The sequence below is a fragment of the Panthera onca genome, chromosome B1, assembly GCF_046562875.1.
Source record: "Panthera onca isolate mPanOnc1 chromosome B1, mPanOnc1 haplotype 2, whole genome shotgun sequence".
In the NCBI taxonomy this organism is placed as follows: Eukaryota; Metazoa; Chordata; class Mammalia; order Carnivora; family Felidae; genus Panthera; species Panthera onca.
In genome coordinates this window covers 170,030,553-170,046,225 of record NC_138342.1, presented here as the reverse complement: position 1 = coordinate 170,046,225, position 15,673 = coordinate 170,030,553, and the positions used below count along the sequence as shown (strand labels likewise).

The following is a 15,673-nucleotide window of genomic DNA, read 5'->3' as shown; positions in this document are numbered from 1 at the left end:
CAGATGAGGCCTCAGGTGCTGGAGCACAAGCTTTCAGTCATCCCCATAGTTAGTGGTGGAGAAAATCTAAAACCCAAGTCTTTAGCTCACTCATATTTGGGCTTCTCCCTGTGTGCCCACCTTGGCCCAGTCCTGCTCACGTTCAGAACGCCTCTCTACCCCCATTCTGCAATCCCCTGCAGTTTCCTGGGCATGCCCTGAAGGTTAGGGGTCTAGGCTGGACTCTAACCTTGCATCGTGCCATCTGGAAGCCTCAGTTATACCACACGACAGTCCTCCTCCTCCCCTGGTCATGATGAGCTCTTTGGAGTTCCTTTGGATCTCGAATATTCCCACAGTCCGTTTTATTGATTGGCTGATGTGTCGGTGTGTGTTTCCCCAAGGCCTACTGTACAAAGACCACTCACCCTGAGGAATAAATAAGCACTGGATGACATAAGCATTCCATTTATCATGGGCGTGGGCTGTTGACCTAGTTATTTCCCTGCCCAGAGCAGCCAATGGTTTCCAAGGACCTGCAGAACTCTGGAGAGAGAGACAGTTGGCATTTTCAGTGCTGTCCTGGAAAGAACCACTGGATGATTTATTATCTCCTGCCACTCTGGGCAGATCAACTCTGCTAGGCAGAAGGGGGAAAGTCCACATTCAGTGTCAAGTCACAGAGCAGACAGGCTCAGTTCCGTTCTGGCTCTGGCTGGTGGGCCAAGTGACCACACCCAGAGTGAGGGTGTGAAAGGCAAGGATGGGGAGGCAGGCGATCTCAGTCCTCGTCCTGGGCCTGCTACCTACTTTCTCTGTGACCTTGAGTAAACTCCAGGTCCTCAGATTCTTCACTGGATTCACATTCGAGGGTTTATCTGGCTCCTGCCTCCTGTGGGTTCCCTGAGACCTGCTCTTCTCACCGGGACGGGTCAGAGTCAGGCACTGTGCTATGTGTTCTGCGACCCCCTGCACATATCTGGGCTCCAGCTGTCTGTTTCCACAACCACCTCCCTCCATGACCGAGTGCTGCAAGAGGGGAGGGCCTGTGTTCTTCGTGCTAAGTCTTGCCAGCTTATAGTGCCCTGGGATATTCATTTTATGAAGAATGAATGAATCAATGAGTGAATGAATGAATGAATGAATGAGTTCCAGTTGCATAAGTAGGGTCAGCTGAATGAACACCTGGTGAAGCAGTTTTAACACTCTAGACCTTAGCTGTCCAATACAAATACAACGTGAGCCACATAAGTAATTTTGAATTTTCTAGTAGCCTTGTAAAAACAAATAAAAAGAAACAGGTGAAATTAATTTCAATAATATATTTTCCTTAATCGAATCTATCCCCCAAATTATTATTTCAACATGTAATCAGAATGAATGCTGTTAATGAGATAGTGTACGTTTCGTGTGCCAAGTCTTTGAAATCTAGGGTGTGTTTTATACGTGGAGCACATTCCAGTCTGGACCGGCCACATTCCAAGCGCTCAGTGTGGCCAGTGGCAGCCCTAGAGCAGTGGCTTTAAAACCCTTTTGCCTGAAATCCCCGAGCAGAAATGCCATGCATATAAAGCCGAAACAGAAGTTTCCAGAAATGATGCTTACCTCTCTAACATGCAAAACACTACGCTACGTCCTGTTGTATTCTACCGTGCTCTTAGAAGTGTGATTGTCACCGGCAAAGTTGATTCTGGGTCTAGAGTCCGTGACATCGCTCCAACACGTTGGGCTTCACCCTAGTACCCTGCTTCTGTCCCCGGCCTGTGGTCACCTGGGACAGAGTTTATACGTGGGGAAAGAGCAGGGCTAAGGTGGACGTGGAGAAGCCATCGTGAGGAGGAACAATTCAGGGGTCAGTCCAGAACCAGGAGTAGGTGAGTGCTGGGAGTCAGGACGCAAGTGAAGCCCAGGTCCACAAAATGAGCCAAGAGCCCACAGGCAGCACTGGGCATGCTCAGCTGTACACTGGGCGAGGGTGTATCTAAGTTCGGCTGGAAGGACACAACCAGTTGTTAGTCGGAGTCTAAAGCATGGTAGGCTCTTGCATAAACCTCTCCTCTCCTGGCCAGTCCAGTAGGTCAGTGATTCATAAGCATTCGTTGTTTGGGCTGGGCCCTGGAATGGAGAATTCGTTAATTCCACAAACATTTATGGTAATGGCTTCTGCTCCCCAGGAGCTCCCGTCAAGTGGGGGAAATTAGAAATAACCTCAATCAAAGGTAAACCTGTACTAATAGAGAGGTGATGAGATGTAAGGGAAATACTGAGAACATTTACCATTTCCTGAGCCCCTGGCCCACCCCGCCAGATAGATTTTATTATTGCCTTTTATGATGAGGGAGGTGAGACTCAGAAAGCTCCCGTCACTTCCCGAGGAGGAGACGCAGCCCGACTGCTGGCCCATCACCTCACCAGCGAGGGGTGTAAAAGAAAATGCCGCGGGCAGGGGCAAGGTCGTGTCCAGCTGAGCCCGGGAGGAGGAAGGATCTGAAGTGTTCCTTGGAGGCAGGCCTCTACCTAGGTCAGCTCTTTAAGAGGAGCAGGGCTTCCAGGAGGCAGAGGGAGCATCCCCACGTGAAGAACCAGGTGCTTCTAACCTCTCCGCTCTTTCCCCAGCAGCCCTCCTCTCCCGTCCAGCACATGGGGTTCTCTCTCTTCACGTGCCTCGGAAACAGAGCGAGATCCTGCGGTGGGGTCATGCTGCCTGGTGTGAGTGCTGGCTCCTCCATCAGGTCCCCGGTTTCCTCATTTTACCGAGTTGCCATGATGATTGAGTGCGTTCATATATCCAACGTGTGTAGGACAGAACCCTAGTAAGCGCTCAGTGAACATGTGGTATCTTCATTGCCATTGTCGCCATCCTCCTCCTGACGGTCCTCAGGCAAGCCGGGCATCTGATACTCAGTCCGAGGTGGCTGCGTCTTTCTGTGTCCATCTCACTCCCTGAGCTGTGGCCCCTGCCTGCTTCAGGGGCCCTGTTTGGCACCTGTGGTGCGTCCCAGCCTCTCCACTCCGAGTCCTTGGATGCTTCCAGCCATAGTCAGCAATATGTTTTTATCAACTATATAACATTCCAAGGAATTGAAAGCTTTATTGTTTATGAATTTCCAAGGAAAGGGAAACTTGGCTCCCACTTACTAATACGGGTTGTCCCGGAAGTTCATCTTGGCCTAGATACCGAGTGTCTCCAGAAACCTCCTCAATGGAAATGAGACACAGGCACGGCCTGTGGTCGGGGGGCCTCTGGCCTAGCGGGGAGGCCGACAGGGAACAGAGAGCCACCTGAGTGCTCGATGGGAGGGGGGCCCAGCTTAGACAGGGATCAGAGAGGCTTCTCTAAGGAAGTGGCCAAAGCCGAGCCCTGAAGGATGAGCAAGCTGGTGAGGAGGGAGGAGGATGGGCCAGGCAGAGGGTCCAGGCAGGGGAAGAGGTCAGCTCAATCAAGCAGCCAAAGGAGATGGCTGTGTGGCAGAGGTGGGAGGAGCAGGTGGAGCCAGACTGCGTAGGATGAACAGGGCGCTCGGGGACAGTGGATTTCACCCTTCGATGCAGTGAGAAGCCATTCTGGGGACTTACGATGGGGAGTGACACGATTCAGTATGCATTAACAACCTTCTTGGGTTGTCTTGTGGTGAATATTTGGCAACGAGCAAGCAGGAGGGAGCCTGGAGGCTGTCGCCTTTGTCCAAATGGACGATGACAGAGCGGGACGAGTGTTGCGCCGGCAGAAATGAAAAGCACCCGGAGTTAGGGAAGTGAGTAGAGTGTGGTGATGGATTCCTTGGCAACCACAGAGGAGGAGGCGGTACCAGAGGTGACCTCTGGGTTCTGGTGAGAACACCAGGCTGGATGGATACCACTTTGAGATGGAGAGGGCTGGTGGAGAAACAGACAGGAGTAGGTCCTTCTACTGGACATGGAAGCAAAGGGGACAAAACAGACAGCTCTTCCAAGAAGTTCACCCTGATGCAGATGAAACTGACAGGCCAGAGGGTGGGCTCAGGGGAGGGTGGTTGTAAGATGGGAAGTTTGAGTGAGCGCTGAGGGGCAGGACCCCAGCTAGAGAAGGATGGTGAATGGGGGTAGGAGAGAGATGTGATCACAGGTGGGCAGGGACCACTGTGGGGGTCCATGCAGCCCAGAACTCCTAGAAAGAACTAGACTTAGGGGAGCGCCTCGGTGGCTCAGTTGGTTAAGCATCTGACTGAATCTCAGCTCAGGTCATGATCTCACGGTTCATGAGTTCAAGCCCCGAGTCAGGCTCTGTGCTGATAGCATGGAGCCTGCTTAGGATTCTCTCTCGCTCGCTCTCTGCCCCTCCTCTGCTTGCTCTCTCTCTCTCTCTCTCAAAATAAATAAAAATATTAAAAAAAAAAAGAACTGACTTTGATCCATGTTGATGGGCTAGGGCTAGACGGGGGGGGCGTGGGGGGCGGTGGGGGGTGGGTAGCCCTGTGAGCTGAGTTCAGCCAGACTGGTCAGTTTGGGAATTCTCTCTCTTCTCTCTCCCCAACAGTAGGGGCCTCCCCTTGGTTATCTGGGTGCCTGTGAGAGAAGCTTCTCTGCATGTTCACCATAGGTCATTTACTGGATGGCCCCTCTCTGCCTTGGGGACACTGACATGGCCAGTGTCCAGGGAACACTGGCAGTAGATGGGCTGGGGAGAGGAGAGAGGACAGGGTCTCCCTACAGGCTCCCTGCGGGCCACTGTGTCCCTCCTCAATGAAGTAACGGCTCTTAGCAGGTGGCCTCTCCACACGGCTTCTTTGCTCTCCTGGGTCAATACTACCATCTTCCCTTCACTCCTGCTGGCCTCAGGACCTTATCTGTGTCCCACTATGAGGGGCTTCAGAGGCTTCTGAGTATTGGACAGTCTGCTGTGATTTTGTGATTTCCCCACACTCTGTCCATCTCTTTGTTTTCAAAACCCCCTTTTCCAACTCTGTTCAAATCATCCAGTTTGAGGGTGCCATCACTTTCCTGCGGGGACTCTGAATCTATAGGGATAGTCACCCCTGTGAGGTTCATAAATGCACAAGGTATTGAAGTTGAAGAGGAAACTTAGATGTCTTCTCTTCCAGTTCCTTTATTTAAGGAAGAAAACCTATTCAGAGAGGCTGAGTGGGTTGGCCAAGGTCACACAGGAAGTTAGTAAGCACATTTGATTTGCTTTTATGGGAGAAGTGAATCCTAAGACAAGAAGCAGGTCTCTCCAGGGAGAGGAGGCCTGGATCCTTGAGCTGATTATGGGATGTAGTTGGAAGTTTTGAGGATGGAGAAACACGTTCTTACTGGCTAAGACTTTCTTGCCCATTCCAGAAACTTTCCTCCGGAAGCTGTCAACAGCACATGTTTATTTCCTCCCCCAGGGATAGGACCCATCCACCTCAATGAGATCGAGTGCACCGGGAATGAGAAGTCCATTATAGATTGCAAATTCAACGCTGAGTCTCAGGGCTGCAACCACGAGGAAGATGCTGGTGTGAGATGTAACATCCCTGCCATGGGCTTCCAGAAAAAGGTGAGGGGATTATGTTCTATTTTGGTGACCAAGCCCCAGAGAGTATGAGCCAGGTAGCCTCATTCTGAAGGTTTCTAACATGCAGTGTTAGAGTGCTCTGATGATGAACTCAGAAAGGGCTTAGGCTCCACTGCTGTCACCATTAAGGACATTGTCACCTAGCATTCGTTAAATGGGCCAAGTGAGAAAACGTATGTATAAACACCGCTGTCCTTAGTGGCCCATGTCGGGCATCCAGTGTGTGCCTCTCCCTGTGCTGGGACTAGATGTGTGGTGTGATCTCAGTGCAGTCCCTTCTGTAAGGTCTGAAGCACCTGGGACACCCTTGGCATGGTCCCTAGCCAAGTACCCAGAAGAACTACATCGACAGCAGGCCTACAAATTACACAAATGTAAGCACAATATAGACAGTATTTGGAGACAGAAGACTGTATTTTGGTAACCAGAGGGAAATAAAGGGGAAACTTAGCATTATACCAGAGACGCACCCGTCCTTTCCTGAGATGGAGTCGCTAAAAACCTACGTCGTGTGGCTAGCGTGGGTGATCTTTCCACAGGGGTAGCCAACAAGATGAATTCCTCTCGGGCTATCCAATCCTACAGAAAGGCCCAGTACATCCTGTTTACTGCTCTTCACTACACCATGAACTTGTCTGGGTCCTGTGCATTATCTGCTATAGGGCCGGCGTGTTGGAAGGGTTTCTTTAGTGCTTATTTTATTTTTGTATTTTTTTATTTTTTCAGAGAGAGAGAGAGAGCATGCAAGCCTGAGCAGGGGGTTGGGGGGGGGGGAGCAGAGGGAGAGAGAGAGAGAAAGAAACTTTTTTATTTTTTATTTATTTTTTATCTTTGAGGGTTGCTTCGGTTGGAGCTTGATAGGGGGCTCAATCCCATGACCCTGGGATCATAACCTGAGCCAAAATCAGGAGTCAGATGCTCAACCAGAGCTACCCAGGTGCTCCTTAAGCACTTATTTTTGAAAACGAGCAAATGCGGGGGTGCCTGGGTAGCTCAGTGGGTTATGCCTCCGATTTTTGATCTTGGCTCAGGTCATGATCTCATGGTTCATGGGTTCAGGCCCTGCACTAGGCTCTGTGCTGCTAGCACCTACTTAGGATTCTTTCTCTCTCTCTCTCTCCCTCTCTTTCTGCCCCTCCCCTGCTCATGCTCTCTCTCTCTCAAAATAAATAAGTAAACATTACAAAAAATAAAAATAAGTAAAAGTGAGCAAATGCAGACATATCAGGGTGCAGGATGGTTCCCCAGTTGGGTTCTTGCTTTGACAGTGATTCTTGACCTTGGCACCAGCATGCCAAAGACACTACTAAACTGGTCAGCTGCGGCATGTGTTGTGCAATTCACTGCCCAATGGGGCCAAAACCGTGAACCCAACAGTGCTCAGCGAAGCCATGCATTTGCCTGTGGGTGAGCAGGAGCATGGGCCACAAGCCCACAGCCACGGGGAAGGCTCACCACCGCTAATTGTCTGGCGGCATTCCAAGATAGCCATAACAGGGCTATGAGAGGTAACATGCCACATGTCACGGTATGCTGTGGCACCATTCACTTTGGGCTGATTGGAGTTGGGTGGGGTGGGGTTCCCAACACAAATGGAAGACCTGGGCCAGAGAAAGTGATGTTTTCCAGATGCATTTTATGGTTGGTATGGCTGAGCCAGGCCGTGTGCTCGCTGATGCCAAAGGAGGCACCACATTCCCGGCACCAACGGCCTTAGTCTTGCACAGGCCCTCCAGGCTCCACCAGCTGCTCCCTGAGCTCAGGCATGCAGTGTGGGGGAGTTTTACACCTGGTGGAGATCCCCCAGAAAGGAGATGGGGACGGTCACCCGTGAAAGAAAGTCGTATGGGCTGTGCGGGTTGTCTCGGCGCAGCAGCGGGCCAGCCTTCCACGTGGCGTGGCGTGGGGCTCCCACGGCCGCCAGCAACAACGCCGGGCAGAGCAATCAGGATTCCCATGTTTTATCGCTACGTTAGTTCTCTGGGGCTGCCATGACAAAATACCACAGACTGGGTGGCTTAGACAGTAAAAATTTATGTTCTCCCAGTCCTAGAGGCTAGAAATCCAAGATCAAAGTGCTGGCAGATTTGGTTGCTCCCGAGGCCTCTCTCCTTGCCTTGCAGATGGCCGCCTTCTCTTTGTGTCCTCGTGTGGCCTCTGCGTCTGCATCCCCGGTGCCTCTTCCTCTTCTTATAAGGACACCAGTCATATTGGACGAGGGCCCACCCTGATGACCTCATTTATTCTTCATTACCTCTTGAAACACACTTTCTCCAGATGCAGCCATATTAGGGGTTAGGGCTTTAGCACGTGAGTTTTACGGGGGGACACAGTTCACAACACTCACTCCCTGGCTGATCCCTTATTTAATTTCTTTGAGGCTTGAGTTTTCTCCTCTGAAAATAAGGGGGTGAGAGAGAGGATTTCCCTAGCTTCCCTTCCAACCCAGTGCATGAGGAAATTGACTTGTCTATTGAATGGCTAATAAAAAGCCACAAACTTGGAGCCCAGTAGCTTTGGTCATCCAACCACAGCGAAGCCTCATTCCCCTCCCTGCTGGGAGGGAGGAGCCAAGCTGAGGAGGCTGTGGGAGTGGCAGTGAGGTCACCAGGCGACCACCCTTGCTGACCTCCAATTCACCTCTGACCACCCTGGGGGAGGGGAGTGCAGGAAGGGGGGTTTGGCTGGCCTAGCCTGGTGGCAGGACCAAACCCGTGTATAGAATGTGAGTTGGAAAGTGCCCGCGCTGCCTTTCATGCTAACATCTGGGCCGGGTTACCTCGCCTCCTACCACCTCACCTCCCCAAATGAGGTGTGGGACTGGTTCACCACAACCTTATCAAAACATGATAGGGGTGCCTGGGTGGCTCAGTCGGTTAAGCATCCGACTTTAGCTCAGGTCACGATCTCGAGGTCTGTGAGTTTGAGCCCCGCGTCGGGCTCTGGGCTGATGGCTCAGAGCCTGGAGCCTGCTTCCGATTCTGTGCCTCCCTCTCTCTCTGCCCCTCCCCCTTTCATGCTCTGTCTCTCTCTGTCTCAAAAATAAATAAACACTAAAAAAAATTTAAAAAAACAAAAACAAAACATGATGCAGCCCTGCCCTACTCCACTGGCTGGAAGTGTTTTGTTTTCCCTATTCATGCTCAGGGAGATGCGGCTCCCTTCTCTCAAACCCCGTACTGCTGCCATCAAGAGCCAAGGGAATAGGAAAAGGGAAATGCCTGGGTTACTTTCAGAAACTCTGAGGAGGATTGACCTTCCCTGGTATCCTCACTGGGTGACGAGGTGGAAGGATGAGGGCCAGAGGCCCCTGGCTGACCCGAGGCCTCTTGGGGTTCCACCGGTCCTGGTGATGTCAGAGCACCTCTAGCTAGCAGGCCAGGCCGTTTCCAGAATGCTGGTGCCTAGGAGTGGGGCCCTGGGAATGGAGAGCAATGCCCTGGGCCATGTTAGAGCTTCATGGCTCGCCTCTTGCTCCCTCTGGTCTTCTCTGGAAAATGAGAAAAGGCCCCCAATGCATCTTGAAGTGCTTAGATTCCCTCCTGAGTAGTGGCAACCTGGTCCCTGTCACTGAGGCTGCTCCAGGCCTCATCAGCCCTGGGGAATCACAGCAGCAGCTTGGAGAAGGGCTTCAAGGAGAGGCCCCCGCTCACCACTGGTGACCACATGAGTCAACCTGCAGCCACGGTCCTCAGCCAGAGCCTCCGAGACTTCCCTTGGCTTTCGAATGCAGGACAGGGATGCTGGCACACGGCCAGCCACCTTTGGGAGGGCTTCACAGGCAGAGATGGACCAGGGAGAGCGTCCTCTAGAACTAAAGGGAGCCCTGGACACAGGCCCTTTGCACTGGGGAGCCCCACTGCTCCCCGGGAGCAGGACAAAGTGTGAACAGGGGTCCTTCCAGCTCCTCCGCCCTCACCCTTCACTGCTCTCCAGATGACAAAATGAAGTCCGTCTTCAGGAGGCAGTGGCCTGTGAAGGGGGCAGCCGGAGGCGCCACGTGTCCCCACTGCAGTCAGTAAGGCAGGGCACAGTCCACACGGAATCCAAAACCAGTGGTAAACCCGACTGAAAGTCATTCTGCTCTTTAACTTCACTGCCCGCCGACATCCTGAGCCTCAGTGCTAAGCTGGTCCAGCGGAAGGGTGCACCCCCTGCGGGCCTTCACCTCCCCGGGCTTGGTGGCGGGAGCTGGGCACCACACGGGGGGAGGGGAGGGATCTGGACGTCCCAGAGAGAAGGGAAGCGTACCTCCGGCTCCCGAAATCAGAGCCCACGTTGTGGGGGGGCTTGTCCCAAGGCCTAGATGCGGGGCCTGCAGTGCAGGCTCTATTGCCGTCCTCGGGGTCTGTCTGTCCTCACACACAGTGTCCAAAGGCCCACAGCCAGACCAGGGGGCTGGAGACTCGGGACCAGGGGAGGAGGGAGAGTGGATGTGCGTCAGGGGCTGGCAGATTGCTCCTTGTCAAGGCAGCAGTCGCTGAGAGGCAACCCGAGATGGGTTTCACAAGACCCCAAATTAGGTTCCTTTGTGAGTGTTTAAGCCTCAGGGGTCAGTGTGACCTCAGCGGACAGTCAATACCTCAGAACCCTAAAGCCCAGGCTCCAGGGCCCAGATCTCCCAGCCAGCGTGCTCCCTCCGCCACCTGACTGCAAAGGCCCAACGCGGTCCTCAGTTCTGGGTCAATGGTCCCCGCTTTGAAACGAAAGCAGCCCTGCCTGGAAAAGGAGGCCTGGTGCCTATGGTTTGGAGGTAGTCTGGTATGGAAGTTAAGAGGCGCTTCCCTCATCTGAGACTCTGTTTTCTCATCTGTAGAATGGGAATGACCTGACAGGGTAGTCATGACAGCAGAATGAACTCATGTCCACAAGAGATTTGCACGGGTCCACGGACACCATACGTGCTCCGAAGTCTGTCTGTAAGCTTCCCCACGCCGAGCGCAGTGCCTGTCACAGTGCAGATGCTCAATGAGCATCAGCTGGATGAACGGATCTGGTGAAATCTGCACAACTGATTTCATCCCTGGGGAGGGGCTGGCATTACCTAAGGCAGAGTTCAGTAAGCACGTAAAGGAAGTATATGGTGAAATAGAGGCCTTTGTTTGGTCTCAGGTAAGCAGAGGGGCTGGCCTGGGGTTACCTAGAGGCGCCCCTGTTGGCTTTTAACACACGCCTGCCCAAGGCGCTGGCCCTTCCTTGGGATGTTGGAACTGAGTCGCCTGCCTCCTGCCATTCTGGAATTTTCTCAGTGGCTCTGCTCATCTTATTTGTTCGTGTTTTTACATAGCCCTGAAGATACGTTAGTCATGGGTAAAGTACAATCCGTATCTCAGACAGTGTCCAGTGCCCACCTTCACCCTGGTCCTCAGCCCAGAGATACTCGGCAAGACAAACATTGGCCTCCCGAAGACCAGCCCCCTTCTCGTGTGCTCCGAACCCTTCGGTTTCTTCTGAAGAGAGTTCTGATTTCTGATGGGACTCCCACCCTAATAAAGATCATCGCTTTGATGATGGCTCATATTTCTTGAGCACCTACTTTGTGCCAGGCCCTGTCTAAGCACTTTACACAAACTATCACATTTTTTGTATTCATTTATTTTGAGAGAGAGAGAGAGTGTGTGAGCAAGCACGCGTGAGCAGGGGAGGAGCAGAGAGAGAGAGAGAATCCCAAGCAGGCTCTACGCGATCAGTACAGAGCCCAACATGGGGCTCGAACCCATGAACCATGAGATCATGACCTGAGCCAAAATCAGGATCAGACACTTAACCGACTGAACCACCCAGGCGCCCCTGAATTATCTCATTCTTTCATTCAACGAGCCTAGGACAGAGACTTAGCATCATGGCTGCCCTTGACTTGTCTGTTTGCCAGCTGACCTCATTGACTTTTGCAACCCCTAAGCCCATAATAAGAACTTAAGAACATACTTCATGCCCTAGAAGTTATGCTTGCTAAGAACTGGTGAGCCAACAGCCCAATGCACTGAGGGTTCCTGGAGGTGTCATGCCTTGTCCCAAAGGAATGAATTGCTAGATGTATAGAGGGAAGGAAAGTAAGGTGTTTGGATTAAGGGTTGCATTTTCAGGACGCTTCCCCAACCTCCAGATCTCTCTGCCTGCCCTCATGTAAATTGGTCCGTGCTTTCCGTCCATAAGACTGGTCACTTATTCATTTATTCCAGAAGTAGTGTTGGAGAACCTAACACTTGTGAGGTGCTCGCTTCGTTACTGCTCACACAGCAAACCACACAAGTACAACTCTGCCCTTCGGAGCTTATGTTCTGGCAGAGGAGACAGGCATTAAACAAATTGTAAGTTAGCTTAGTTCTAACTGTCATAAATGCCAAGAAGGAAACGTGTGGGGAGCAATGGAATGTGTCTGTGGGCCCTGACCCTGCAGGCGAGAGAGGAGTGTCGTTGGGTATGGAATCCGAAAGACGGACAAGGATCAGCAAGGCAGAAGGGCACCTGTGTGCAGTGGGCTTCAGTGTGAGAGGTGTGACTTACTATGGGACTCGGTCAGGAGAGTTAGGTAGCCACAGAAGCTAAGAGAAGGCCCACATGCCTGGCGGTCAGAGAACAGGATGAGAGAGTGAGCAGTGGAGCATGGGAAGCCGCTGACGTGTTCTGAGCAGGGAAGTGACACGATTGGGTGGTCTTCAAAGACGACTCTGGCTTCTGACTAGACAATAGGGCGATGAAGTCCAGAGCGGGGCAGGGAGGGGGGGCGGAGGTCTGGCAGGGGCAGGAGGTGATGGCGCCAGGGACAAGGGGGTCTGCACGGAGCTGGAGGGAAGCGATGGACTGGAAGGAGACTTTGGAGATAAAATCCACGGAGGAAGATTTTGACAGGATGTGGGGGAAGAAAGAGAGGCTGGGGTCGAGGATGGCTCCGAGATTTCTGGCGTGTATAACAGAGCAGATTCGGAATCAGGAAACTACAGCTTGCAGGCCAAACCTATCCCTCTGCCTGCTTTTGTAATTACGGTTTTACTGGAACACAGCCATACCCAGCCATTTACACATCTGCCGTGGCTGCTCTTGAGCTACGCGGCAGAGCTGAGCGGTTACGACACAGAGCATACGGCCCACAAAGCCTAAGATGCCACCTGGCCCTTTATAGAAAGGTTGCTGCCCCTGCAGTAGATGGTAGTGCCTTTTACTGAAATAGGGAGCAAGGGAGAGCTAGAGCACAGGCTTAGGTGGGGTCAGAAAAGATTCCAGGGTCAGATTTGGGCCTTTGCAAGGTGCCAGGTGGAACTGTCAAATAGGCAGTTGGCTACAGTGTCTCGGAAGGGGGGTCTGGTGGAGAGGAGAGTGGGGGTGGAGGCCGATGAGATCGGGAGCTGGAACCAGGTGAGCAGAGGGTGTGATGATGCCAAGGAGCCAGGAAGGAGTCTTGCAGAATTCTAATATTTTAAGGCCTCTTGCACCCTCGCTAGTGTCTGATTCTAAGGGCAGCCCCTACAGGTAGTCTCACGGAGGGCAGCAGGGAGTAGAAACAGGTGCTGCTGTGGTGCTCAGTGGGGGTGAGTGCCTCTCCTCTGGCCACACAGGCTTCTAAGGTTCCAGGATGCCTGTGAGCGGGGACCTAATACGTAAGACCATGCTGGGCACGATAAGGGCGCACAGTAGGCTCTCAGTGATGCTGTCGAATCCAACTGTGTCCCAGGCAGGACCCCCTGGCTTGGGGAAATTGAGACTGGTGGCAATATGGTGGGCAGCTCCCCTCTGTCTCCACCTGCTGACCATGCCTTTCTCTCTGTCCGCAGCTGCGCCTGAACGGGGGCCGGAACCCCTACGAGGGCCGGGTGGAGGTACTGGTGGAGAGGAACGGGTCCCTCGTATGGGGGACGGTGTGTGGTGAGAACTGGGGCATTGTGGAGGCCATGGTGGTCTGCCGGCAGCTGGGACTGGGCTTTGCCAGCAACGCCTTCCAGGTGAGAAGCCCCAGCCTCGGACCCTTCCATCCAATCTGGCCCTGCCCCTCTCCGTCAGCCCCTATTTTTCAGGAACCTTCCCCAGCTACCCAGAAAGTAGAGAGCAAAGTGCCCTGGACTATGCGGGGGAAGGGGAGGTGGGTAGGAACCTCATCCTGGCCTCAGCTCTGCCCTCACTGCCCTGAGTCCTTGGGCGAGTCATGCTCCCTTCTGGACTGTTTCCCCACTACAGAGTGAGGGGCTGGACTCCGGTTCCCAGGGTCCACTCAGCTCTGAGTGCTGGGAGTCACCCTGGGCTGTGGACTGATTCTGGGGTGTCCTGATGTGCCTATGCAGCAGGAAACAACTCGGTCCTACGGGGCAGTGGCAACCACCCAGCCCAAGGCCCCAGATGCCTTAGCTCACTCCCTTGGAGGCCCCTCTGGCCAGATCATGTTTCCCAAGTGGTGTCATGCGTTCTCCCCGTGATTGGCAGGTAAACCTCCAAGCCTTGTCCTGCATCTGTGCCCTCTTCCCTCCGGTCCCTTCCTTAAAGAGAGAGACTCAGATGAAGGTAGCTAAGCCCCTGCCCCTATTGGACGGCAGAAGAGGAAAGGCAGGAAGCTCTTTGCCTTCAAAAATCATTGACTTCTGTTCCCTATAGTGTGAGGGAACGTTGTCAGAAGGAGGCCGGGAGGAGGAGGAGCCAGAGATAGGAGGCTCAACGTCTATTCCCGACTGTACCCCGACCAGCCTGCTGTATAATGGTCTAGGACAAAGCAGCCACTCTTCTGTGCCTCAGTTTGTCTCCCTGTGACATGGAATGACTAGGCTCAGGTCCTCAGTATCCTGGCTCCAAACACTTTCTCACAGAAGAGGAAAATGGCTAGAGCCCCCGGCTTGCTTGGCCAACCCTGATTCCAGCTCCTGTGCCCAGGTGGCCCTGTCCCCCAGAACGGGATCACCTAGGGAGGGACTCGGGACAACTCCGCAGCCTTGCTGAGCCTGACTGCCTGCTTGCAGGCTGGCCGGGTACAGGGCAGGAGCTGAGTCCTGAGCAGAGACTGCCCTGTGGCTCCTCTCCCAGCATTCAGAAGGGACAGGCCTCTGATGCCACTGCCCACGCCCTCTGGGGTCCTGGCTTCCCATAGTGCCTCTGCTAATACTGCTTTGACCAGCCGAGGCACTCTCTGGGGCCCCAAAGGGAGCGGAAGAACAGTGTTCTCCAGCAGCAACTTTTGTTCCTGGTCAGCTCATTCTTAAGACACCTGTGTGTCTGCAGGGTCATGCAGTGGGCCAGGATCTGCCACTGATTACACACCCTGTCCCCTCTCTAGGCCCCAGTGTTCTCTCTAGAGGATGAGGGGCATTCTCTCGGTAAACAGAACCAATCGGATGTATGAATATTGAACTATCATGTGTGAATAGATCGCTTCTCTCCTGCCAATTCTGACCAACTGGCAGTGTCTCCCGGGAGCACTGTGTTGAGGATCCTGAGAGCACACTGGGTTTAGAGGAGAGAGTGCTGTGATTGACTAGTCATGTCTGCCCCGGGCGTGGGGCTGGGGAGCGAGCAGGGAGTTGCAGGTGCCTGTCATTCCTGACGCACAGTATTCAACAGCTGTTTGACCAGAGTCTTAGCTATGCCTTCTCCTCGGGGAGCAGTGGCAGAACCAGAGTGCGAGGGTCTCCCTCACTCTGCCACCAACAAAGTGCGTGACCTGAGTGAGTGACTGTTTGTGCCTCTGCTGTCTCCATCTGAAAAAATGGGGCTCATTTAGCTTTAGCTTGGGGATTTTTGTGAGGCCGAAAGTTGACAGAATATGAGACAGTGACAATCCAAGGTGACCCACTTCCCGTTTCTTTTGTTTCATCCAGGAGACCTGGTATTGGCACGGAAATATCTTCGCCAACAAAGTGGTCATGAGTGGAGTGAAGTGCTCGGGAACGGAGCTGTCCCTGGCTCACTGCCGTCACGATGAGGATGTGACCTGCCCCCAGGGTGCGGTGCAGTACGGGGCTGGAGTCGCCTGCTCAGAAAGTGAGCGTCCCTGGGGGTCCTACCCCACCCTCCCCGCCAGGCTGCAAAGAATCCCGCTGGTTATTCCTTCCAAGGTTCTGGGGCCTCTGCCCTGAGTGGTGCCAAAGAGGAAAGCAGAGATTAATTTTAAGTGAAAAGAGTCGGGGTGGGGGGAGGGGGGAGGAACTACCCCCTACCCACATCCCCACAACTTGC

General features: G+C 53.3%; 1 protein-coding gene across 1 annotated transcript in view; it reads left to right on the top strand.

The window, feature by feature from the left end:
* Window positions 1–15,673, top strand: part of LOXL2 (lysyl oxidase like 2) — a 93,312-nt gene that overhangs the window by 61,997 nt on the left and 15,642 nt on the right. The window contains exons 7-9 of the mRNA XM_060653259.3: window positions 5,349–5,500; window positions 13,291–13,458; window positions 15,316–15,478. Coding sequence (XP_060509242.1) covers window positions 5,349–5,500; window positions 13,291–13,458; window positions 15,316–15,478 — 483 coding nt within the window. The remainder of the gene's footprint in view (window positions 1–5,348; window positions 5,501–13,290; window positions 13,459–15,315; window positions 15,479–15,673) is intronic.